We start from the raw sequence: 23,454 nt of genomic DNA on the forward strand, positions 1-23,454 counted from the left end.
GTCCCTGCTTAACAGATGGGTAAACTGAGTCATGAAATGTTGTCACTTGCCCAATGTGAAGGAGCCAGGACTCCACATGGGCATTGACTCCAGAGCCCCCAACTGGACCCCCATCCTCTCTTGCCTCTCTGAACCTCAGGATCCCTCCCACTTACCTGCCCACAGCCCCCTTGCAGTCCTGCCCTTAGCACAGGAGCCAAGCCTCCTGGTCAAGGTGGGGGCCCTGCTGCCCTTAGCAGAGGCTTCCCCCTCTTTACCTTCACTCCCCACACCTGTTAACACAGCCTCTGGCTCTGATGGCTCCTTCTGTGGCTACCTGTCCCCATCTGGGGTCTCATTTATGATTGCATTCCTCTGTGTACCCTGCTCCACACAAGAAGGCACAGTTTGACCTCATCCAGCAACTCAGCTCAATCACACCTCCACAGGGGGGCCACCCCAAACTCCATGGGCTCAGTCAGTCCTCATCTGGCTTCTCCCCACACGTGCTGCCTGTCTTCTTCACGGCAGTCATTTCAATGGCTTCATGGAGTTCCCACTTTCCCACCAGCCTGGATGCTCCATGAACTTAAGACCAGGCCCGTGTTTCCACACTCTGTGCCAGTGCCTAGCACAGAGCCTGGCACAAACCCAGCGCTCAGATGTGTGTGCATGAATGAAATACATACATGGGCCCTGCTCTGGGCCGGGTCCTATGCCAGATGCTGTGACTATGGGGAGGAGACGGAGGTGCTGGTGGGGAGACAGACAAGTAAACAAGCAATGATGGTGCAGGATGAGAAATAGGAGAGGCTGGGGTAGCACTGGGGAAGGGCCCCAGACCCAACAAGAGGAAGAGCCGAGCAAGGAGGAATTCGCCATTTTGTGTGTGGGGGCCGGTGGCGGGAGACCATGGTGCAGAAGACTCTGAAACTGGGCTGGACTAATAAATGAATGGTGGATAGTCTGTCTCCTCCTCCAGACCCCCAGCTCCTCAAAGGTGAGGCCAGTGTCCTGAACTCCTGTCTACCCCTTGGGCCTTACAGGAGTATTGGGCCCCTGCTGTGCACTTAAAGAGCCTTTTCGGTGATAGATTTTCCTCCCCTCCTTGGAATACGGCTGTTCTGACATGCTCTTCATTGTATGACTTGTGGCCCCTTTTCTCTGCCCTGCCTACAGGTCCTCACCTAGAGCAGTTTCATCTCTTCCCACCTGGCTACACTCTCCCACCCGCTGCATGGTTCCCTGCCCCTCACCTTCTCGGCTCAGCCCACTCACCCGGTTCTGACCGTCTCAATGTGTGGGTGCCAGCATGTACCCTCTTCACATGAGCTTTGTTGATTTCATAACCATAAATAGATAAAATGTTCTGAATATCTCCCTGTGCAAGTAGATTGGGGGAGTGATCACATAATGAAAAGGCCTTGGGAGAAAGAAAACAGGCTTCGAAGATGCAGCTGAACAAAAGACAGCCGCCACTCAGACCAGGTCTACATAAGGATTATGCTTCCACTCCACAGATGGGCAAACTCTAGACCTGGGCCTGGGGAGATGCTTCAGAATCTATTAGAAAACTTTGGTGTGGTTTCAAACCCAAGAACAGTCTGGTAAAAATGCAAGGAAGTAGGGATGCTTGGGTGGTTCAGGCAGTTAAGCATCTGCCTTTGGCTCGGGTCATGATCCCAGGGTACTGGGATTGAGTCCTACATTGAGCAAGAAGCTTCTTCTCCCTCCCCCTGCTTGTGCACACACACACTCTCTCTCTCAGATAAATAAATAAAATCTTTTTAAAAATGGAAAGAAGTGGAAATCAAGAAACCTGGTTTCTAATTTTAGAATCATTTCATTCTAGCTGTGTGACACTGGGCAAGTTAACTAAATCTCTCTGAGAAGAGAAACCTCTCTGAGGTTTAACTAACCTTTCTTCCCCTTGGTCAGACTGAAGACTCAAGGAGGCCCAAGATCCCATAATACCATAATTTTCTTCCCACCAGGGCTTTCTGTCCTCCTGAAAATACCTTCATCACCAACTATGGGACGTCCTTCTTCCCAAAATGTAGTCCTGAGACTGAGGTTGGAGTAAGGATGGAGTGGAGTATCCTGACTCTTTATTGCCAAATCCAACCTTTGTTGCCATGGCAACAGAAAGTGGACCATCACTCCTGCATGGAGATGCTCCATGGGGGCTAGAAGCCAGTAAGAAGCCTAGCCCATGGAGCCTCCCAATCTCTCTTCTCTTGAGAAGTGTAGGAACATTACTGCTTTCTGGCATTTGGAAGAGTGAAGGCAGATAAAATGATAGCTTGGTATGCCCTGGGCCCAGAGAGCTTCTGGCTGAGAAGGAGAGAGATGGAGATAGTTCTAGTGTGAACTCATCCTCCTCTAAAAGATGGAAAACTTTCTCTGCAAAGGGTCAGTTTGTAAATACTTTAGGCTTTCCAAGGCACATTTTCTCTGTTGTGACTGCTCAACCCTGCCCCTGTAGGGTGAAAACAGCCATAGACAATACATAAATAAATGCATGTGGCTGTGGGCCAGTAACTTTATTTACACAAACACTCAGTGGGCAAGATTCAGCATGCTAGCCAGAGTCTGCAGACCCCTACTGTTCGCTACAGTGCAAGAGAAAGAGCTGGGAGCAGGAACTAGGCTTAAGGCTCAGAATCACCAATGACTTGTTGTGTGACTTTGGGTAAGTCACTGTCTGTCCCTGATCCTTAGTTTCACCATCTATCAAATGACTATAACAATATCAGTCAGATTTGCAATGAAAATTGGCCTCACAAGTCAGAGCAAATCTCAAGTCTTTCCATCTCTCTGTTCCATCACTTCAAGTAGAGCTAACTCCCTTCCCAAGGCCATGTCCTTGTCTGCTAAGGGTGGTAGCAGTCCACTGGAAGGAAGAGGTGTTTCTCTCTAGAGTCAGATTCTCAGTCTGGCTTCCCAACTTCCAGCCTCAAGTGACCCCATTTCTGCAGCAAGCCAGGCACAGGAGGAAACAAGGAATCCCTTCTTTTCCACCATCCAGTCATTTGGCAGGAAGCTACAGTTCACTTGAGAAAGTGATGTGGCTGCAGTGGCTGGTGGCCAGGCCTTACAGGAGGCCTTTGAGACTCAAAGTTAGGAAAGGTGAGCTTCAGTGCTCCCTAGAGCATTTACCTATGGCCCCAGCTTCCCTGAGGTACATGTCAAGTAGCAATAGCTCTAATCTGGTGGTGACTGGCAGGTCCATCTACTGCATTAATGGGACCATTCTTGAGCTATCTTCTCCACCTGTCTGGTTTGACCACCAGGAGATCCTGCATCCTTAAGCATCTTGTCTTCTGCTCTGAAGACCCATTAAGTGATTCTCTACCCCCAGTCCCTCCTTCTCTCCCTCCCTCCTTCCCTTCCTTTCTCTTTCTCTTTCTCATCACAAACACATTTGTTCAGGGTAAGACAGGATACACTTCAACAACCCTCTGCCAGGAAAGATACTTGCCCCAAGTATCCAGGAAAGCAGCCCTAACCAGGAGTCTCCATGCTGTTCTAAAGAAGCAGACCCCCCATTACCAGTCATCCTCCATCTCCTTCTCAGGGGGCCACCATCCCCAAAATCTCTAGAAAAGATACACTTCTCTTTGAGAATGGTTGAGGGTTGATGTCTTTCTAGGTCCCCAATAAAGCTATGCAAGACAGGGCCAGGGGATCTCACAGCCTGTTCTTGCTATAAAAAGACCTTTTTCAGAAAAAAATAATAAAGAAAGAAATCAGCCAATCCGTCCTCAATGCCATCACCTCTTCTTGGTGATTTTTCGGGGAAGGAGTGGGCGGGTTGCCATGGCAACAGATGCAAAGAGCTTGTCTCAGTAAAGAAGGGACCTTGATATTTTTTTCTCTCTCTCATTCTCTCTCAGTTGTGTGTGTATGTGTGTGTGTGCGCGCTGCGCATGCCTGTGCCCACACCAGGAATTTTTTTTTAGAACTAAAGAAAGCCCTTCTCTTCCCTCAGCTCCCCAAATATGGAGCGATGGAAAACCACTTACTCCTGCAGGCCGGGGAAGATTCAGGATAATTCAAGAAAAAAGGGAGAGGTCATATGGGGCTCCCTTCCTCCATCTTTTTTTACTAGAGATCACATGCAATACAGACTTTCACCAATGGTTGGGGGTCAAGGGTTGGAAAGAAAGGAAGATGCCAGGTGGAGAAATGTAAGGGATAAGTTGTGCAAAAGCCCAGTGAGTGATATCAGAGAGGGCAACAGAAGGTGCATTGAGGTTGGGGTTGCATGCAAATTCACATTCTCCATTGAATGCTGAGAAAGAAAGGCACAGAGCAGGCTCACATATATATGCAAACACACAGACAGGGAGGCACACAGAAAACTGCAAACATAAGAACACATACACAAACATAGAACTACATACAGCACAGGAAGTGGAGGACATTTTTTACAAAGACAGATACAGATGCAGGCATAGGCAAGTGCATAGGTATACAGGGATACAGACACACAGCTACAAAGACACATGCAGACAGACACAGATGTACAAATACAGTCACAGTCAGATGGACAGATGGACACATGCACACACTCAGTCTGGCTCCCTCTCTTCAACTGCCCAAGAATTGCTAAACAGCAGTGCATAGCTGAGAATACTGCAGGCTCAAACCATGGGGTTTAGCCGGGTGGCTCCTGTTCTCCCCCTTCCTTCTGCACATTCACCCCTAAGCCCCTATATTTTTAAGTAGGCTCCACACCCAGCATGGAGTACAATGCAGGCCTCAAACTCAGGACCCTGAGATCAAGGCCTGAGCTGAGATGAAGAGTTAGATGCTCAACTGACTGAGCCACCCAGACACCCCAGCCAAAGCCCCTCTTTCAATTCACTTCTTGCCCATTTTCCCATAGCCAATGGGCTCTGATTCCTCCCCCATCTCTAGCTTCCAATTCTTAGCCTGTTCTGTTCTGCTGCTGCTGCCTGCCGATTCAAGGAGGGGGAGAGTGGGGTGACTCAGCCTGGCCGGGATGACTCACACTGCCAGTATTTTTAGCAGCGGCCAGGAGCTCTCTAGCGTGCCAGCCGCCCCCCTCCTCCTGCTTGCTATTTTGGAACCGTCACTGGTGATATAAATAGCTCCTCTCCCACGGCCTGAAGCTGCTGCCAAGCTATTTTTGGTTCTGCTCAGTTAAAAATAGCTTCACGGAGGTGGGAGGCAAGGGGAGTGGGAGCTGGCCTAGGGAGAGGAGACATTGGGGCACACAGAGCTTCTCAACTTGAATTAGAGTGGGTGAAATAGGATGAGCCCTTCTCGTCCCCCTCCCTTATCCTTTTCTAGACCCTTCTTTCCTTCCAGAGGGACTTCCCCCCAGCCCATTCTGGAAAAATGCAAGGATTCTTCCCTTGAGCTAGTTCTTCTCTCATGCTGATTTTACTCTTCCAACTCAGAAACCTTGGGACCCTAAACCCTAACCCCCCCCCCACATTCATCCTCCAAGGAGATTAACTAACTGGGGCCTCATTCTGAGGCTTGTGTGAACTCAGGCTCTTCTTGATGTCCAGGCAAATCATGGCCAAATTACTTTTCCGGGTGATTTTTTCAGAACCATGGACAGCGGCCAGTGCCCCATTCTTTCACTGTGGCTCTGTTCAGCTCGGTGGAGACTGGATGGACAAGACCAACAGATAGTTCTTATCCTAGAAGGGGATGCTAAGATTGTCTCCCAGCCAAGGCTAAAGCATCACTAGGTGAAGAAATCAGGAACACTGCCCCCGATTTTCATACAAGAATGGTCCAAAGATCATTGGACCAAAGGGCTTGTCCAAACAGAAGCTTGAGGGAGGGGTGGGTGGGTGCACCAGAGGTCAGATACAGATGGAAGTGGAACAGAGGTGTACTTCCTGAGGGAATGATTTCTCTGTAATCCAGATAAATAGGGTTAGAGATAGTGGCAGACAGACAGGCACACACACCTCTTTCCTTCCTCCCAGTCGCGCCACTGAACACAGGATGGATGATGGAGATGGCCCCAACCTCTGCCAAAATGGCACAAAAGGTCACGACTGGGTGCCCAGATGCCTTCTTCTGAGACACACTTCTCCTCAGCTGTCTTCTGCCCACACTCTGCCTCTCTTGCCACCACCTTTCCCCAAAGGGATGAGGAGTTTCTTGACCCCAAATTTTGCTTTGACCCCAAAGTTTATCCCCACCCTTCCTATGTGACTTTCTACCATCAGGCCAGACCCTCTCCCCCAATTTTTAAGTGGTCTTATTTTCAGCCTCTTCATACTTTCACACAGATCCTTAGTCTACCATAAGATTTCACATAAAATGTCCCCTAGACCACGTCCTTCTCCTTTTATGGAAGTCTAGGGGAAAGAAAGGCTCCCCTCAGCCCCTGTGGACAGCAACTAACTGTGCTGAAAAGAGAAAAAAAGAAAGAAGGCGATAGAGGGCAAAGGTGACAGGACGTGGAGACAAAACTGATGAAGAGAGGCAGGGAATCTGGAGAGAGCAGAAGGGGAAATGTTGGGGGGGGGGTACAAAGCTGAGACAGAACACCAGGCAGGCAATGAGATTCATAAACCAGTCGGGGCCGAGGGAGGACGATGTGGAGAGTTGAAGGTTAAGAGACAGAACAAGGAGTCCTAGTGCGGAAGATGGGGAGGGGGTTGGAGAGGGGTACGGAGGACAGCCCGACGGAACTACGGGGTCCCTGGCAGGTGCAGGGATCTCGGAGGGTGCAGCACAGCCCCCTCGTTTCTTTGCTGCTTCCCCATCTTCCCCGCCAGAGACGGGGGGAGCCCTCCGGAGCGGTGCGGAGGCAGCCAGGCCCCGCCCGCCGCCGCCGCCGCGGCAGCCGCCGGAGGATTCCTGTCCTAATATGGAGCTGGGATTCCCCCGGCCCCGCCCCCGCCCCCGGCCCGCCGGGAGACCGAGGCTTGCAGTCGGGCGGGGGGAACCGCTCGCTTTGGGGGTTGGCAACGGGGTGGGGGAAGGGATACCTAGGTGCAGACCGAGATCCTCACGGTGCCCTGGGACCCTGCCTCAGTTTCCCTTGTTAGTGACTGCAGTTAATGAGTTGACAGGGAAACCGAGAATCACTGCAGACTACAGCGTTGGTGTTGGCGTTGCTATTCTTGGTTGTGGGAAACTAGAACCAAGGCCAAATTCAGCCAGTCCCTCTCCCTCAGGACCCCCTTTTCACCCCACCCTAGAGACTTAGACTTCCATGTAATGCCCCCCGCTAAATGCCAAGACCTGTGTTTCGAAAGGGTTGGGGGAGGAGATTTGTTCTTTGAAAGTGACTAAGGGAATCCCAGATTGAGTAATCCCTAGAGAGAAACCTCAGCTGCGACCCATCCCACAGAGGCCAAGGAGGGTCCTACTTCTCCACGTGTGAACGTGACCTTTGTCTGGCGAATAGCAGGGAAGAATTTGTAGACGACCCCGCGCCTCCCCCATTTCCTTATCTCCTTAGAAAAATTGATGTTGGAAATAGTCCCTCCCTCCCCTCTACAGACTCTCCTGCCAGGGGCTTCAGACTGCCCTAACCCTTGCCCTTGTCCCTTCCCTCAGCTGAATACATTTGGACCCCTGGCGCCCTGCACCCCCTTTCAGGGTTTCCTAGCGCAGCGCCTGCTTCTCAGCTCAGCTGCTGCCAGCCGCGGCCCCCTCCGCAGCCTCCGTTCTCCCCCTCCTCCCGTCCCCCCTCCCGCTCTCATTCTACGTCATGGGATGACGTTGGGAGCCAGGGAGGGAGGAGGAGCGCTCCCCCCTCCCCAGGCAGCGGCTCCCGCTGCAGCTTGCTTAGCCCAGCCTCCTGCTTTCCCGCCCCCCCTTTCTCTAAAGCGAGCCCCCCACGCCTAGCAGGAGCTATATAAGGCGGAACGAAGCAGGCGACGGGGGCAGCGCAGCCGAGCGGAGCCCAGGAGAGGAGAGAGGAGAGAGAGAGCCTGAGCGAGAGACGGGGAAGCAAGAAGGAAGAAGCCACCGGTGCGTCTGGACCGGAGCGCAGGTGTTCGGAGCACCGGAGCTGGAGCTCTGCAGCCGCTAGTCATGTACCGCTCCACCAAGGGCGCCTCCAAGGCGCGCCGCGACCAGATCAACGCTGAGATCCGGAACCTCAAGGAGCTGCTGCCTCTGGCCGAAGCGGACAAGGTCCGGCTATCCTACCTGCACATTATGAGCCTTGCTTGTATCTACACCCGCAAGGGCGTCTTCTTCGCTGGAGGTGAGCAAACCGGGGCTGCTGGAACCTGGGGGCAATGGAGCTAAGGGAACCCACGGGGACTGCTGCATGTCCAGGGCAGTGTGGCGGAGAGCTGGGGAGAGAAGGGAGACTTGGGGAACTCAGGACTTCCTACTTTTCCTTATGAGCTCTGTTCAGACCTCGCCTTAGTTCTAGATGTGGGTAAGAGCCTGGATAAGGTCCCCGGTGCCAGACTTACGGAAGGAGGAGAGCCAGGAAAGAATGGCTCTAGTTCCCACAAGCGCAGAGGCGCTCCAGGAGCCCGGGAAGTTGCAGGGATGGTTACCAAAATCCGGGCAAGCCACGGTTCTCTACGAGGAAAGTGGGCTCTTCTGCCGCCTTTGAAGCGCTGTCCGCGGTGCTGATAGCGCGACCGCGCAGCAAGGCGCTGCCCGCGGTGCTGAGCACCCAGTCGGTTTTTGAGCGCTGTCCGTGGGTCTGAAATTCGGGGCTAAGAAAGATCCAGCCCTGACTTAGGAGTCAAAGGGCTCTCTGGCTAGGGAGCTCCAGCAACAGGTTCCCTGGCAAGAGCTGCAGGCAGCGGGTCAACAGGTTCGTGCAGAGGCAGGTTCATGAAAAATTCCTCCGGATTTTCTGAAACTCAGTCCATGCTTTCCTCACTTATGCTTTGCCTCCCAGTTTTACTCCTGACCCACCATGTCTTCTTACCCTGCAGGCACTCCTCTGGCGGGCCCCACAGGACTTCTCTCATCTCAAGAGCTTGAAGACATAGTGGCGGCACTACCTGGATTTCTACTCGTGTTCACAGCAGAGGGAAAGCTACTTTATCTGTCTGAGAGTGTGAGCGAACATCTGGGCCACTCCATGGTGAGTGGTTAGAGTCCTCTCAATTTGGGCTGGGGTGCATATGGGACACAATGAGTTTTCCACTTTTGAGAATCTGAGAATTACTGAGGAGAGGGGGGTTATACCCTGACAGACGCTATGTATCAAGGATTGGCCCTTGCTTCCTTCACTAAATATCATCTCATCTCTTCTTCACCTTTCTTCAGGTGGACCTGGTTGCCCAGGGTGACAGTATCTATGACATCATTGACCCAGCTGACCATCTAACTGTGCGCCAGCAGCTCACTCTGCCCTCTGCCCTGGACACTGGTAAGAATCCCTTCTCCCTCCCTCAATTAAACCTCCTTCCTGCTTCCCTGCTCCTCCCCACCTGCTATGTCTTGCAACGATCCACCTTCTTATCAGTTTTTCTCTTCATGTACCTAGATCGCCTCTTCCGCTGTCGCTTCAACACCTCCAAGTCTCTCAGGCGCCAGAGTGCAGGCAACAAACTGGTGCTTATTCGAGGCCGATTCCATGCTCATCCACCTGGAGCCTACTGGGCAGGAAACCCAGTTTTTACAGCTTTCTGTGCCCCACTGGAACCAAGACCTCGTCCTGGTCCTGGCCCTGGCCCTGCTTCACTCTTCCTGGCCATGTTCCAGAGCCGTCATGCTAAGGACCTGGCCCTACTGGACATCTCTGAGAGGTAAGCCCAGAACATTCAGACTCCAGAAGGAAGGCAAGCCAGAGATGAGGGGACCCTAGATTCTGGAGTCAGGGACAGGGAGGATGGGGTGTAAGGGGGCAGAGGACCTGGGAGGGAGTGAGATGCCTGGGTATAAAGCAGGGAAAACAGAAAGCTGACCTCACCCTTTCCACCTTCCCAGTGTCCTAATCTACCTGGGCTTTGAGCGCAGTGAACTGCTCTGTAAATCATGGTATGGACTTCTGCACCCTGAGGACCTGGCCCACGCTTCTGCTCAACACTACCGCCTGTGTGAGTGTCCAGAGAGGCTGGGGACAAGACAGGGAGCTGGGAAAGGTGATGGGAGACCCAACCAAGAAGGGCTGTGTTCAAGACTTAGCTGGGGAGATGCCAGAGGCCAACAATTTTGGATACTATAGGATGAACTTTAGGGTATGGAGTCAAAGTGAGAATAGAATCAGAACTGGGGGACTCCAAGTGGTGAGGTCAAGGTGGGGAGCTGAATGGTGCAGGTCAGGGTAGTCAGAAATAGAGATGTCATTGATATCCCAATTCAGTGGAGAGGCCAGCAAAGGGGGAGTTCAGGTGTTGTTGCCTGATGGACGTCCTAATTCTTCATATCTTCTTTCCCTTCAGTGGCTGAGAGTGGAGATATTCAGGCAGAGATGGTCGTGAGACTGCAGGCCAAGCCTGGAGGCTGGGCATGGATTTATTGCCTGTTATACTCAGAAGGTCCAGAGGGCCCCATTACTGCTAATAACTACCCAATCAGGTGAGCTGCACTGCAGGGGCTTGGAGGACAGCTGAGATGGACATAGAGGAGATACAAATCGGGGAACTTCTCTGGGAAAGACCACCAAATCCTTACCATCTGCCTCTTCTCTCCTCTCCAGTGACACGGAAGCCTGGAGCCTCCGCCAGCAGCTGAATTCTGAAAATACCCAGGCAGCCTATGTCCTGGGCACCCCAACAATGCTGCCCTCATTCCCTGAGAACATCCTCTCCCAAGAGCAGTGTTCCAGCCCCAACCCACTCTTCACCCCAGCCCTGGGGGTTCCCAGAAGCACCAATTTTCCTAGTGCTCCAGAACTGGGTGCTGCTTCAACATCAGAAGAGCTTCCCCAATCCCAAAAAGAACTGGGTTTTAGTTACCTGGCATTCCCGTCTGGCTCTCAGCCTTCTCTTCAAGCAGACCTGAGCAAGGATCTTGTGTGCACCCCACCCTACACACCTCACCAGCCAGGAGGCTGTGCCTTCCTCTTCAGCCTCCACGAGCCCTTCCAGACCCACCTGTCCACTCCTTCCAGCTCTCTCCAAGAACAGCTGACTCCAAGCACCGCAACATTTTCTGATCAACTAACGCCCAGCAGTGCAACCTTCCCAGATCCACTGACCAGCCCACTTCAGGGCCAGCTGACCGAAACCTCAGCCAGAAGCTATGAAGATCAATTGACTCCCTGCACCTCTGCCTTCCCAGACCAGCTCCTTCCCAGCACTGCTACCTTCCCAGAGTCTCTGGGCAGCCCTGCCCATGAGCAGCTGACGCCTCCAAGCACAGCATTCCAAGCACACCTCAACAGCCCCAGCCAAACTTTCCCAGAGCAACTGAGCCCCAATCCCACCAAGACTTACTTCACCCAGGAGGGATGCAGTTTTCTCTATGAGAAGTTGCCCCCAAGTCCTAGCAGCCCTGGTAATGGGGACTGCACGCTCCTGGCCTTAGCCCAGCTGCGGGGACCCCTCTCTGTGGACGTCCCTCTGGTGCCCGAAGGCCTGCTTACACCTGAGGCCTCTCCAGTCAAGCAGAGTTTCTTCCACTACTCTGAGAAGGAGCAGAATGAGATAGACCGCCTCATCCAGCAGATCAGCCAGTTGGCTCAGGGCATGGACAGGCCCTTCTCAGCTGAGGCTGGCACGGGTGGCCTGGAGCCACTTGGGGGTCTGGAACCCCTGGACTCCAACCTGTCCCTTCCGGGGGCTGGTCCCCCTGTGCTCAGCCTGGACCTGAAACCCTGGAAATGCCAGGAGCTGGATTTCCTGGCTGACCCTGATAACATATTCCTGGAAGAGACGCCCGTGGAAGACATCTTCATGGATCTCTCTACCCCAGACCCCAATGGGGAATGGAGTTCAGGGGATCCTGAGGCAGCGGTCCCAGGAGGGGCCTCACCGCCTTGCAACAACCTGTCCCCAGAAGACCACAGCTTCCTGGAGGACCTGGCCACATACGAAACCGCCTTTGAGACAGGTGTCTCAGCGTTCCCCTACGATGGGTTTACTGATGAGTTGCATCAACTCCAGAGCCAAGTTCAAGACAGCTTCCACGAAGGTGAGTCCGGCCAAGGTGTTTGGGAACCTAAGTCCCTGCCCCGTCAATGAGATGCTGGTAGAATTAGATGAGTAAAAATTCCCCTTTCTGTACCTTAATTTTATTAAAGGCATAACAACCTTTACTGCCCAGGGTAGCAATGAAGAGAAGACCTAGAAAAAACTTAGCATAGACGTTCTGGACAAGTAGGCCTAGAGGGCAGGGGTCAGGGATGCGGCATGAAGTGCAAGAGAATCCTTGGTTAACGGCTTGTTCTTCTTCATTCTGTGAGGGACCTAGATCAGACATCACCACCCATTTCACAGGTGAAGAAAACGAAAGTCCCAGAGTTAAAGAAACTTGCTTAAGGTCATACAACCAACTGAGGGAAGAGGGATTAGAGTTCTATCTCAGTATTCCTGCCCCCTAAAGTGAATACAGAGCAAGAGTTTGCAAGAATTTGGGAAAGGAGGAAAGTGAAACTCAGCCCCTGGCCCATTGGAAGCTCCTTGCCCATGGCTCCCTCCTTTCCTAAACAATAGTCGTAGTTTCACTCCCTCACCCAGATTGGTCCCTTCTCTTGCTGAGCCTGTGCTATGTGCCAACAGTGTGCCGCATCCTCAACCTGTCTTCCCCAATGATCTTACTGACTGTCATCTCCCTCCCTCTCCCTCTCTCTCTCTCTACAGATGGAAGTGGAGGGGAACCAACGTTTTGAATAAGTCTGTGACTTAACGTCGTCAAGTATGGCATATTGTCATCAAGACGTGGAGCCGCTCTCCACCCCCCCGGGACTGTTGGGGGGATTCTGGGGGCCAGAGGGGGATATATCTGATTCCCCAGGCCCTGCAGGATGTTGGGGGGGGAGGTGGGAGGGCAAGGGAGGGGAGCTTCTTTTTAAAACTTAGAGACTTCAAGCAATCCCAATTTCCATTTCAATCTGTATTCACTCGTAGTGAGTTTCCTTGAATGGGATTTCAAGCGGAGAATGGGGGAGTCTCACTTCCCCACCCCCCGCACTACCCCATGGGCCTGGGCCAGTTCTCCACTCCTGGGGGGCCAAGCCACCCCCGGGCCTTGGTGGGGGAAAGGCAGCGCCCACCTGGGCCAGCCTGTGCCCTCAGGGGCTCTTGACACCCACGTAGAATTCTCTACACACCAGTAACGGGATTTCAATTCCGATGGACTCTGCCGCCCTGGCGGCCCTTCTTGTGACTTTTGCGCCCCGCGCCTGGGGTGGGGGGCGCGAAGAGACGCTACGTTCCTTTCCGATGGAGGAAGGCAGACCTGCCGCTGTCACACGTGTGCTTGCACGAGTGCGCGTACCCGGTGCGGGACTCACCCGGCTGCCAGACTGCCTGGGCCTGCCCAGGTGGCCACTGCGTGGTGCTGCGGTGACTTTGTAGCCAACTTTATAATAAAGTCCAGTTTGCCTTTTTGGTACCACTGGTGTCATGCACTGCTCTGAAAAAGGAAGGGAGGGGCTCTGAGAAGGTTGGGAGGCCCAGGTGGGAGTCTGCAGGTCAGGAGGCAAAGTCTGGACCTACTGCGAGCCCTGGGGTTTCCTGCTCCACTCATGCACTCCTTCATTCCTTCACTCAACACGAGCGTGCAGGGTGTGGCCCACTCTGTGCTAGAAGCTGGAGAGTTTGGAGTCCAAACAGATGCAGCCTCTTGCCTTCAAGATGCTTTGGCATAAAATATTAGAGGGTATTGGAGCCTCCTTCCTGCTCCAGGCTCACAGTGCTCACAGTGTGGGAGGGAGCAGAAGGGCTTGGGGATGGGCAGGGGATTCAACTTAACATTTTCCGGGACATGGGTCTGAAGTTCCAGAACATGAGTCTGTCTTCAGCCTGGTCCTGCAGGGAAGCAGCTTCCCTTTGGGGCTCTGCATCTTCTCGCTGGAAATGATAACCACCTGCGTTATCTCTGATGGGACTTTGCGCGGATAAACACTTTCACATCCCTTGTTCACTACAATAAAGCCTCTCGACAGGCATATTAGCACCATTCCACCAACGGAGAAACTGAGGATCTCAGGTAACAAGTGATTTGCCTCACACAGGTGGGCAACATACCCACATCAATGCATCTGAGTTCTGGGCGGTCCTCTCTGTTCCCAAAGCTGCTGAATCACCATCTCATATTGTCCCATTCCAGAGCACCTGAGAAGGTCAGACTTGGGCTGGGGCAGGATCCTCTTCCCCTCCAGGTCTACAAGCTAGAGAAGACCCCCAGCTTGGGTGTGGAATATAAAATATAACTAACTGGGTCAAGAGAAAAACTTTTCAAAAATGCTGTTTTCCTCCAAACTTGAGTGCCCAGTGGCCACAGGGTGTGGTGGCAGGCGGGAGAATGAAAAAAGAGACAGACCTGGATTCAAATCCCACCTCCAATAATTTTTTGCTGAGTGAGACCTGAGCCTCGGTTTCTTCACAAGTAAAACGGGACTGAAGAAAAAGGTGTGAACTTCTCAAAGATGTTGCTAGAACTCGACTGGGTCTTTATAAGCTGAGGAGTACAGAACAGACTTAGCTTATTAAAGTCAGTTAGAAAGCACTGGTGACCACTGAGTCTCAGAGAAGTTTCTTTCTCAAGGAGAGGAAGGACACTCCAGTCGTCCTCCAGTGAAATACTGGGCTGGACTCCAGGAGCTGAGGTCATGACACTGAGAATCCCCTAAATTTCCTCTCATTCCAAATCCTCCAGCCCCAGGATCATGCCCTTGAGAGGGTCCCACAGGAAGGAAGACATTCCAGGGACCTGTCATCACTTTTGCACCTTGGATTTATCCTTGGGAGAAACAGGAAAAGCGAAGTCTTGCCCTCTGCCTTCCTGTGCATCTGTCCTCCCACTCGGACAGAAGAACTGAACGGTAAGCCCCAGGACCTGGTCTTAGCTTCCCTCCCCTGAGGCACCATGCACAGACAGGGCTGAGTTCATAGCAGGCACACGAGAAATATTTGACTGAGAGGCCATTTCTGAAGAGCAGCCCAAGGCTTTGAGTAGAAAGTCACTAATTTCTACCCCAAAAACTTGTTCCTGAGTTCCCCAGAAGGCAAAAGGTTGTAACTCTCAGCTTCAAATTTTAAGTGAACATAAGCTCAAGACACACACTAGGGTCCCAACTAAAAACCTCCCTGGTGGTCATTAAAAAGGAAAGAAAGATCTGAGAAGCTGTAAACAGTCGAGAGGAGCCTAAAAAATTACAGTGGCATACGCAGTGTTATTCTGCATGGGATCCCGGGACAGAACAAGACAGAGGTTAAAAAGAGAGAGAGGGGGAGGAATCTTAATAAATTATGGACTCTAGTTAATAATAATGTATCAGTATTGGCTCATTAATTGTGACAAGTGTACCAATAAGTGTAAGATGTTAATAATGGCAGAAATAATAGGCATGGGGTATATTTAACTTTCCTATGACTCTGTATCTATGCTGAAATTAAAAGTTTTTTTAAAAGTAAAAATCAAATAAATGAAAATTTAAATATATGAGAAAAAAGAATCACCTTACTGGTGGTTTTCATGGTGGCAGGTGATAGAGAGTGTTTTGATGAGGAGGCACCAGGGAACATCCCGAACCAGAGGTCCCCGGGAGGCACCAGCACTGTCCAGCACAGAGAAAAAAAATAGGAAAGCCAACTCCTCCCCCTGCTGGACAGAGAGGGATCTGTTTCTGTTCTCCCCAGCAAGGTCCCTGTGGCTCAGAGAATGCCAACTAGAAACAAATGGATATACTGAGTCTGGGAGAGAGGAAAGGACTTGCACGATGGCTCTCCCGGAGCCACTGCAGAAGCCAGCTCTACTCCCAGCCAAGTCCCTTCCCACCAGTCCCAACTCTGGCCTGAGAGCAGAAGGTAGGAGAAAGGGCTCAAGTTTTGGGGTCAAAGACTGAGTTCAAGTGTTGACTCTGCAGCTTCGTTTTGCCATGTGATAAAAACTTGCAATACCTGTATGTGCCAGAAAATGCGTGCTGGGGACACAGTGGTGCACAGGACAGACAAGGTCGCTGGGCCACAGAGCTCATGTTCTAGTTGTGGGAGACATAACAAAAAGTAAACAAGCAGTCTAGAAAGAGTGTACAGAATGCACAATAAGGGAAAGCAGCAGGGTCCCGGGATAGAGAACCACAGCTCTAGTCTGGACACTCACCTAACTTAGAGTGGTGTCAGAAAAAAATTTGTAGGGAGTTAACATTGGGGCGCCTGGCTGGCTCAGTCAGTGGTGTCTGCCTTCAGCTCAGGTTATGATCCCAGGGTCTTGGAATCAAGCCCCAGGTCAGGCTCCCTGCTCAGTGGGGAGTCTGTTTCTCCTTCTGCCTGATGCTCCCCGTGCTTGTGCTCTCTTCCTCTCTCTCTCTAATAAATAAATCAAATCTCTAAAAAAAAAAAAAAGGAAAATAAAACTTATAAGGAGGTAACATTGGGGCACCCGGCTGGCTCAATCAGTAGAGCGTGTGACTCTTGATCTCAGGGTTGTGAGTTCAAACCCTTCCTTGGGTGTAGCGATTACTTTTGAAAACTTTAAAAATATTTAATAAAAATAAGGAGTTAACATCGGGCTATGACCTAAAAGGTGAGAAACAGAAATAAGAATGTTCCAGACCAAAGGAAGGCAAGAGAAGAGGTGTTTAAAAGAAAAGATGTGACCTGTTTAAGGAATAGCGAGGGCATCAGTATGGCTGGGTCAAGGTCAGCAAAGGGAAAAGATTACCAAGGGTGTCGACTGGTAAGAAGCTCAGACTTGATTTCACATGGAATAGGAATCCATTGAGTACACTTGAGCAGGTGAATGACATGTTATGATTACACGTTTAAGCATCCCTCTGGCTGTTGTGTGCGGAATGTAGACACAACAAGTAGAATTACTAAAATCCCAGAGAGGAGAGAGCCTTTTCATGTGTGAGTTGACAGTCCCATCATCTTCTTCCCTGGAGAAATGTTCCTATTCTGGGTGCAGGCTGATTGGTTTAGTCCTCACAGAGGGAATCCACTGGTAGTGAGTTTTGGGGTGGCCAGCAGGGGCTGGTGTAATGGATTGGAAATTAGAGGATCCCCCAAATGCATGGTCTGTTTTCCCCCATGGAATAGTTGCTATATTCCAGACTGGGGTGTGGAAAGACTGGGTGACTGAGATGAAAGCTAGAAGAAAAAAAATCCCCCCTAGTCTCATGGTGCTAAAGACAAAAGACGCTTAAGAGGCAGAGAGCCTGTCCGAACACATGGTCAGTCTCCCCATCAAGACAATTGCCAGATTTCAAACCTGCATGGGAAGGAATGCGAAGCTCAAATTCTCTGAGGGGCAGAATGGAATTCCCCCTAGTCTTTCAGAGCTGAAGAAAAATGGCCCTTTCACACTGCAAAAGCACTTCAATGGCGGAAGAATAGTTTTTTCAACAAATGGTACAAGTTAGATATCCTTGGGGCAGGGGTGGATGAGGGAGGGAAGAACATTAATCTAAACCTGACATCTTTTACAAAAATTAACTCAACAAAACAAAACCAAAAATTAACTCAAAATGGGCCACAGATTTAAATGTAAAACATAATTATACTGTGGATATGGTTTAAGAGGACATGGCCATTAAAAAAGTTTTTATAGTGCAGAGAGCTAAACAAAACAAAACAACATAACAACTATAAAATATAAAACTTGTAGAAGAAGGGACACCTGGGTGGCTCAGTGGGTTAAGCCTCTGCCTTTGGCTCAGGTCCTGATCCCAGGGTCCTGGGATCAAGCCCCGAATCAGGCTCTCTGCTCAGCAGGGAACCTGCTTCCCTGCCCCCTCTCTGCCTGCCTCTCTGCCTACTTGTGATCTCAGTCTGTCAAATATATAAATAAAATCTTTTAAAAATGTTTTATAAAAAAAGTTATAGAAGAAAACACAAAAGAAAATCCTAGGTACTTAGGTACTAGGGGCTGGATGAAGAGTTCTTAGTTGTGTCACAAACAGCACAACCCATCAAAGAAAAAATTTTTTGAAAAATTGGCTTCATTGAAATTCAAAAGTTTTCTCTGTGAAAGATCTTGTTCAGAGGGTAAAATGACAAGCTACTCAGTGGGAGAGAATATTTTCAAACCACATAACTGACAAAAGACTCCTACCTAAAACTCTAGAGACACAGAGTAAAACAAAACAAAACAAAACAAAACAAACAAACAAACAAACAACAACAACAACAACAAAACAATCTATGAGAAAACAGACAAAAGACATGAAGACACATCTCACCAAAGAACACATATGTATAATATATATATGCATAAGCCAATGAAAAGATACTCAACAATAGTAACCATTAGGAAAACATAAATTAAGAGCACAATGAGATACACTAACCGCCTATCAGAATGACTAAAGACGAACGATAGCGATGGCAACGTGAGGTACTGGTGAGAATGTGCAGAAACTGGATCTCTCCCATGTCGCTGCTTGGCCTGTGACATGATAGTTACTCTGAAATTTTGCCATTTCTTAAAAAACTAAACATACACTTACTTTACAACTCAGCAATTGTGCTCTTTGACATTTGTCTGGAGGAATGAAAATTCTGGTCTTTCAGGCATGATCATAAGAGCTTTATTTGTGATAATAAAAAAGTGGAAACAACAAAATGCCTTCAACAGATGGATGATGGACAGGCTGGTACATCCATGCGTGGGAATTCTACTTAGCGATAAAAAGGAATGAGCTACTGGGGCGCCTGGGTGGCTCAGTGGGTTAAGCCGCTGCCTTCGGCTCAGGTCATGATCTCAGGGTCCTGGGATCGAGTCCCGCATCGGGCTCTCTGCTCAGCAGGGATCCTGCTTCCTCCTCTCTCTCTCTGCCTGCCTCTCTGCCTACTTGTGATCTTTCTCTGTCAAATAAATAAATAAATAAAATAAAAATCTTAAAAAAAAAAAAAAAAGGAATGAGCTACTGATACACGACGACTTCGATGGATCTTAAAGACATTATGCCAAGGGGTGCCTGGCTGGCTCAGAGGTGGAGCATGTGACTCTCGATCTTGGGGTTGTGAGTTCAAGCCCTACATTAGGTGTAGAGATTACTTAAAATCTTTTTTGAAAAAAAAAAAAAGGCATTCCATTTACTATAGCACCAAGAAACATAAGATACCTGGGAATAAACCTAACCAAAGAGGTAAGGAATTTGTACTCGAGGAACTACAGAACACTCATGAAAGAAATTGAAGAAGACACAAAAAGATGGAAGACCATTCCATGCTCTTAGATCAGAAGAATAAACATTGTTAAAATGTCTATATTGCCTAGAGCAATCTATACTTTTAATGCCATTCCAATGAAAATTCCACCGGTATTTTTCAAAGAGCTGGAGCAAATAATCCTAAAATTTGTATGGAATCAGAAGAGACCCCGAATTGCTAAGGAAATGTTGAAAAAGAAAAACAAAACTGGCAGCATCACACTACCTGATTTCAAGCTTGACTACAAAGTTGTGATCACCAAGACAGCATGTTACTGGCATGAAAATAGACACATAGACCAGTGGAAGAGAGTAGAGAGCCCAGATATGGACCCTCAACTCTATGGTCAAATAATCTTTGACAAAGCAAGAAAAAATATACAGTGGAAAAGAGACAGTCTCTTCAATAAATGGTGCTTGGAAAATTGGACAGCTATATGCAGAAGAATGAACCTCGACCATTCTCTTACACCATACACAAAGATAAACTCAAAATGGATAAAAGACCTCAACGTGAGACAGGAATCCATCAGAATCCTAGAGGAGAATATAGGCAGTAACCTCTTTGATATCAGCCACAGCAACTTCTTTCAAGATATGTCTCCAAAGGCAAAGGAAACAAAAGCAAAAATGAACTTTTGGGACTTCATCAAGATCAAAAGCTTCTGCACAACAAAGGAAACAGTCAACAAAACAAAGAGGCAACCCACGGAATGGGAGAAGATATTTGCAAATGACACTACAGACAAAAGGCTGATATCCAGGATCTATAAAGAACTTCTCAAACTCAACACACACAAAACAGATAACCATGTCAAAAAATGGGCAGAAGACATGAACAGACACTTCTCCAATGAAGACATACAAATGGCTAAAGACACATGAAAAAATGGTCATCATCACTAGCCATCAGGGAGATTCAAATTAAAACCACATTGAGATACCACCTTACACCAGTTAGAACGGCCAAAATTAGCAAGACAGGAAACAACGTGTGTTGGAGAGGATGTGGAGAAAGGGGAACCCTCTTACACTGTTGGTGGGAATGCAAGTTGGTGCAGCCACTTTGGAGAACAGTGTGGAGATTCCTTAAGAATTTAAAAGTAGAGCTTCCCTATGACCCTGCAATTGCACTACTGGGTATTTACCCCAAAGATACAGATGTAGTGAAAAGAAGGGCCATCTGTACCCCAGTGTTCATAGCAGCAATGGCCACAGTCGCCAAACTGTGGAAAGAACCAAGATGTCCTTCAACAGACGAATGGATAAAGATGTGGACTATATACACTATGGAGTATGATGCCTCCATCAGAAAGGATGAATACCCAACTTTTGTAGCAACATGGACAGGACTGGAAGAGATTATGCTGAGTGAAATAAGTCAAGCAGAGAGTGTGTAAATTATCATATGGTTTCATTTATTTGTGGAGCATAACAAATAACACGGAGGACATGGGGAGATGGAGAGGAGAAGGGAGTTGAGGGAAATTGGAAGGGGGAGATGAACCATGAGGAACTAAGGACTCTGAAAAACAATCTGAGGGTTTTGAAGGGGCGGGGGGTGGGAGGTTGGGGGAGTCCGGTGGTGGGTATTGTGGAGGGTACGGGTTGCATGGAGCACTGGGTGTGATGCATAAACAATGAATTCTGTTACACTGAAAAGAAATTAAATTTAAAAAAGGCATTATGCTGAGTGAGAAGAAAGATAATCTCAAAAGGACACATACTGTATGAATCCGCTTACATAATGTTCTAGAAATGAGAACAAAGACCTCTCTCACACAGAGGTGGGAGGTGGAGAACAGATTGGTGGCTGCAAGGACCAGGGCTAGCAGGGGAGGGGGTGGGTCTGACAACAAAGACGAGAAAGCAACCAAGATGGGAACTATGGGGTCTTTTATAACCGAATCTTGGAAGTGACATAACATTACTTCTGCCGTACTCTACTGGTGACATAGGCCAACCCTGGAGCAATGTGGATGGGCGTTAATGACCAAAAGGTGAGAATCTTTGGGGACAGTTTTGGAGGGTGGCTTACCACACCGGGGTCCTGGGATCGAGCCCCGCATCAGGCTCCCTGCTCAGCAGGAAGCCTGCTTCTCCCTCTCCCACTCCCTCTGCTTGTGTTCCCTCTCTGTTTCTCTCTGTCAAATAAGAAAATAAAATCTTTAAAAAAAAGACATAAAAAATAAAATAAAACATAGGCATAGAAAAAATTTGAGATGCCTGGGTGGCTCTGTCGGTTAAGCATCTGCCTTGGGCTCAGGTCATGAGCCCAATGCAGGGCTCGATCCCAGGACTCTGGGATCACATCCTCAGCCAGAGGCAGACGCTCAACCAACTGAGCCAGCCAGGTCCCCCTAAATAGTTGCCAACTTAAAAGCAAAAAGAGACTGAGGGGACCTGGCTGGCTCAGCCAGTAGAGCAACTGTGGATCTTAGGGTTCTGAGTTTGAGCCCCAGGAGTTTACTTAATAAAAAAATAAATAATTTAAAAAAAACAAGTAAAAGTAGAACAAAACAGTATCCAGAGTATGAGCCCAATTTTTTTTCTTAAAAAATCATATATATTAAAAAAAAAAAAGAATCTTATATATAGGGGTACCTGGGGTGCTCAGTCAGCTAAGCATCCAACTCTAGATTTCGGCTTAGATCACGATCTCAGGGTTTGAGGCTAAGTCCTGCAACAGGCTGCACATTGAACATGGAGCCTGCTTAAGATTCTCTCTTGGGGCGCCTGGGTGGCTCAGTCAGTTAAGCCTCTGCCTTGGGCTCAGGCCATGATTCCAGCGTCCTGGGATCGAGCCCCGTGTCTGGCTCTCTGCTCAGTGGGGAGCCTGCTTCTCCCTGTTTGGGCTCGCTCTGTCACATAAATAAAATAAATCACATAAAATAAATAAAATCTTTAAAAAAATAAAACAAAGGGGCACCTGGGTGGCTCAGTGGGTTAAGCTGCTGCCTTCAGCTCAGGTCATGATCTCAGGGTCCTGGGATCGAGTCCCGCATTGGGCTTTCTGCTCAGCGGGGAGCCTGCTTCCCTCTATCTCTCTCTCTGTCTGCCTCTCTGCCTACTTGTGATCTCTCTCTGTCAAATAAATAAATAAAATCTTTAAAAAAATAAAATAAAACAAAGATTCTCTCTCTCTCCCTCTGCCCTCTCCCCCACCCTCCACTCCTGCACTCTCTCAAAAGAAAAAAAGTTTTATATATTTATATATAATAAGTCTTACATACTTATATATTTATATACGCACATGAAGAAACACAGTAGAAAAGATATACAGGAGCGCCTGGGTGGCTCAGTGGGTTAAGCCGCTGCCTTCGGCCCAGGTCATGATCCCAGGGTCCTGGGATCGAGCCCCACATCAGGCTCCCTGCTCAGCAGGGAGCCTGCTTCCTCCTCTCTCTCTGCCTGCCTCTCAGCCTACTAGTGATCTCCATCTGTCAAATAAATAAATAAAATCTTTTAAAAAAAAAAAGATATACACCGAAATACTGGCAGGAGTCTCACTGGGCGGTGGGATTAGAGGAGGTTAGTTGTTGTAGGTGTTTTTCTATGCTTTCCAAATCTTGGTGTGAAACAAAGTTCCTAGCACCAGACAGATGTCCAGTAAACGTGAACCCCATTTCCACCCCACCTCCTCCTCTGAGAAGACAGGAATCCTTGATGTTCTGGATAATGAGGAAAACGAAAGGCTAGGGGCTTCCCAAAGGCCTCCCCCGCTTGGGCAGGTGCACTGAAGCTTTGCTTCTGTGGGCCCACAGTCATGAACTCCACAGAAGTTCACGTTCAGCTAGCACCTCTCCCAGGACAAGAGTCACCTTAGTAGGTGGGCCGGAAGTAGCCCCTGGGACCTGAGGTGCTCTGCACAGGAACTCTGCTTGGGGCTGTGACTTAGTCCCCAGGGCAGTCTGTTTCTGGGGAGGTGCTGAGTTCCAAAGAGATGAGCTATCTTTGATGGAGGCATAAGCAACCTGTGCTGCTTCTGTACATCTAAGCCTCTGCATTCCCGGCCTCCACCCATTCTCTCTGATTTTCAGTCAGGAGGCTGGAGCTCTGCTACCTCTGCCCGATCAGAAGCTGGGCAGGGCGCTCTGCTTGGCTGAGGATCAGATTACACAGCATGAGGACAGCATGAAGACCCTGCTTCCTTACGGCAGCTAATGTCTTCCATTTTGGCTACCATGGCCATTGGTCCTTTTCCCCTCGGGTCCCAAGGCAAAAGTCAAGAG

The 23,454-nt window shown here is 49.3% G+C and overlaps 1 protein-coding gene across 2 annotated transcripts; it reads left to right on the plus strand.

Annotated features, from left to right (window-relative positions):
* The first annotated feature begins 7,883 nt into the window (after positions 1–7,883).
* Positions 7,884–13,302, plus strand: NPAS4 (neuronal PAS domain protein 4). 2 transcript variants are annotated; one of them, XM_044261193.1, is made up of 8 exons: positions 7,884–8,194; positions 8,889–9,040; positions 9,226–9,328; positions 9,446–9,707; positions 9,889–9,998; positions 10,344–10,479; positions 10,601–12,036; positions 12,705–13,302. In XM_044261193.1, the coding sequence occupies exons 1-8, from the start codon at positions 8,020–8,022 to the stop codon at positions 12,731–12,733; spliced, it is 2,403 nt and encodes an 800-aa protein (XP_044117128.1). In that variant the 5' UTR covers positions 7,884–8,019; the 3' UTR covers positions 12,734–13,302. The 2 variants fall into 2 exon arrangements, with proteins under 2 accessions (XP_044117128.1, XP_044117129.1); XM_044261194.1 differs by lacking the exons at positions 7,884–8,194; positions 8,889–9,040; positions 9,226–9,328; positions 9,889–9,998 and having other exon boundaries at positions 9,473–9,707.
* Positions 13,303–23,454: the final 10,152 nt, after the last annotated feature.

This window comes from Neovison vison, chromosome 7, assembly GCF_020171115.1.
Source record: "Neovison vison isolate M4711 chromosome 7, ASM_NN_V1, whole genome shotgun sequence".
In the NCBI taxonomy this organism is placed as follows: domain Eukaryota; kingdom Metazoa; phylum Chordata; class Mammalia; order Carnivora; family Mustelidae; genus Neogale; species Neogale vison.

Bases quoted from the DNA above. Each gene is read 5' to 3' on its own strand.
- NPAS4 (XM_044261193.1), top strand. From the start codon at position 8,020: ATGTACCGCTCCACCAAGGGCGCCTCCAAGGCGCGCCGCGACCAGATC. The intron at 8,195-8,888 runs GTGAGCAAACCG...CTTACCCTGCAG, and splicing joins GGGCGTCTTCTTCGCTGGAG to GCACTCCTCTGGCGGGCCCC. The intron at 9,708-9,888 runs GTAAGCCCAGAA...CCACCTTCCCAG, and splicing joins CTACTGGACATCTCTGAGAG to TGTCCTAATCTACCTGGGCT.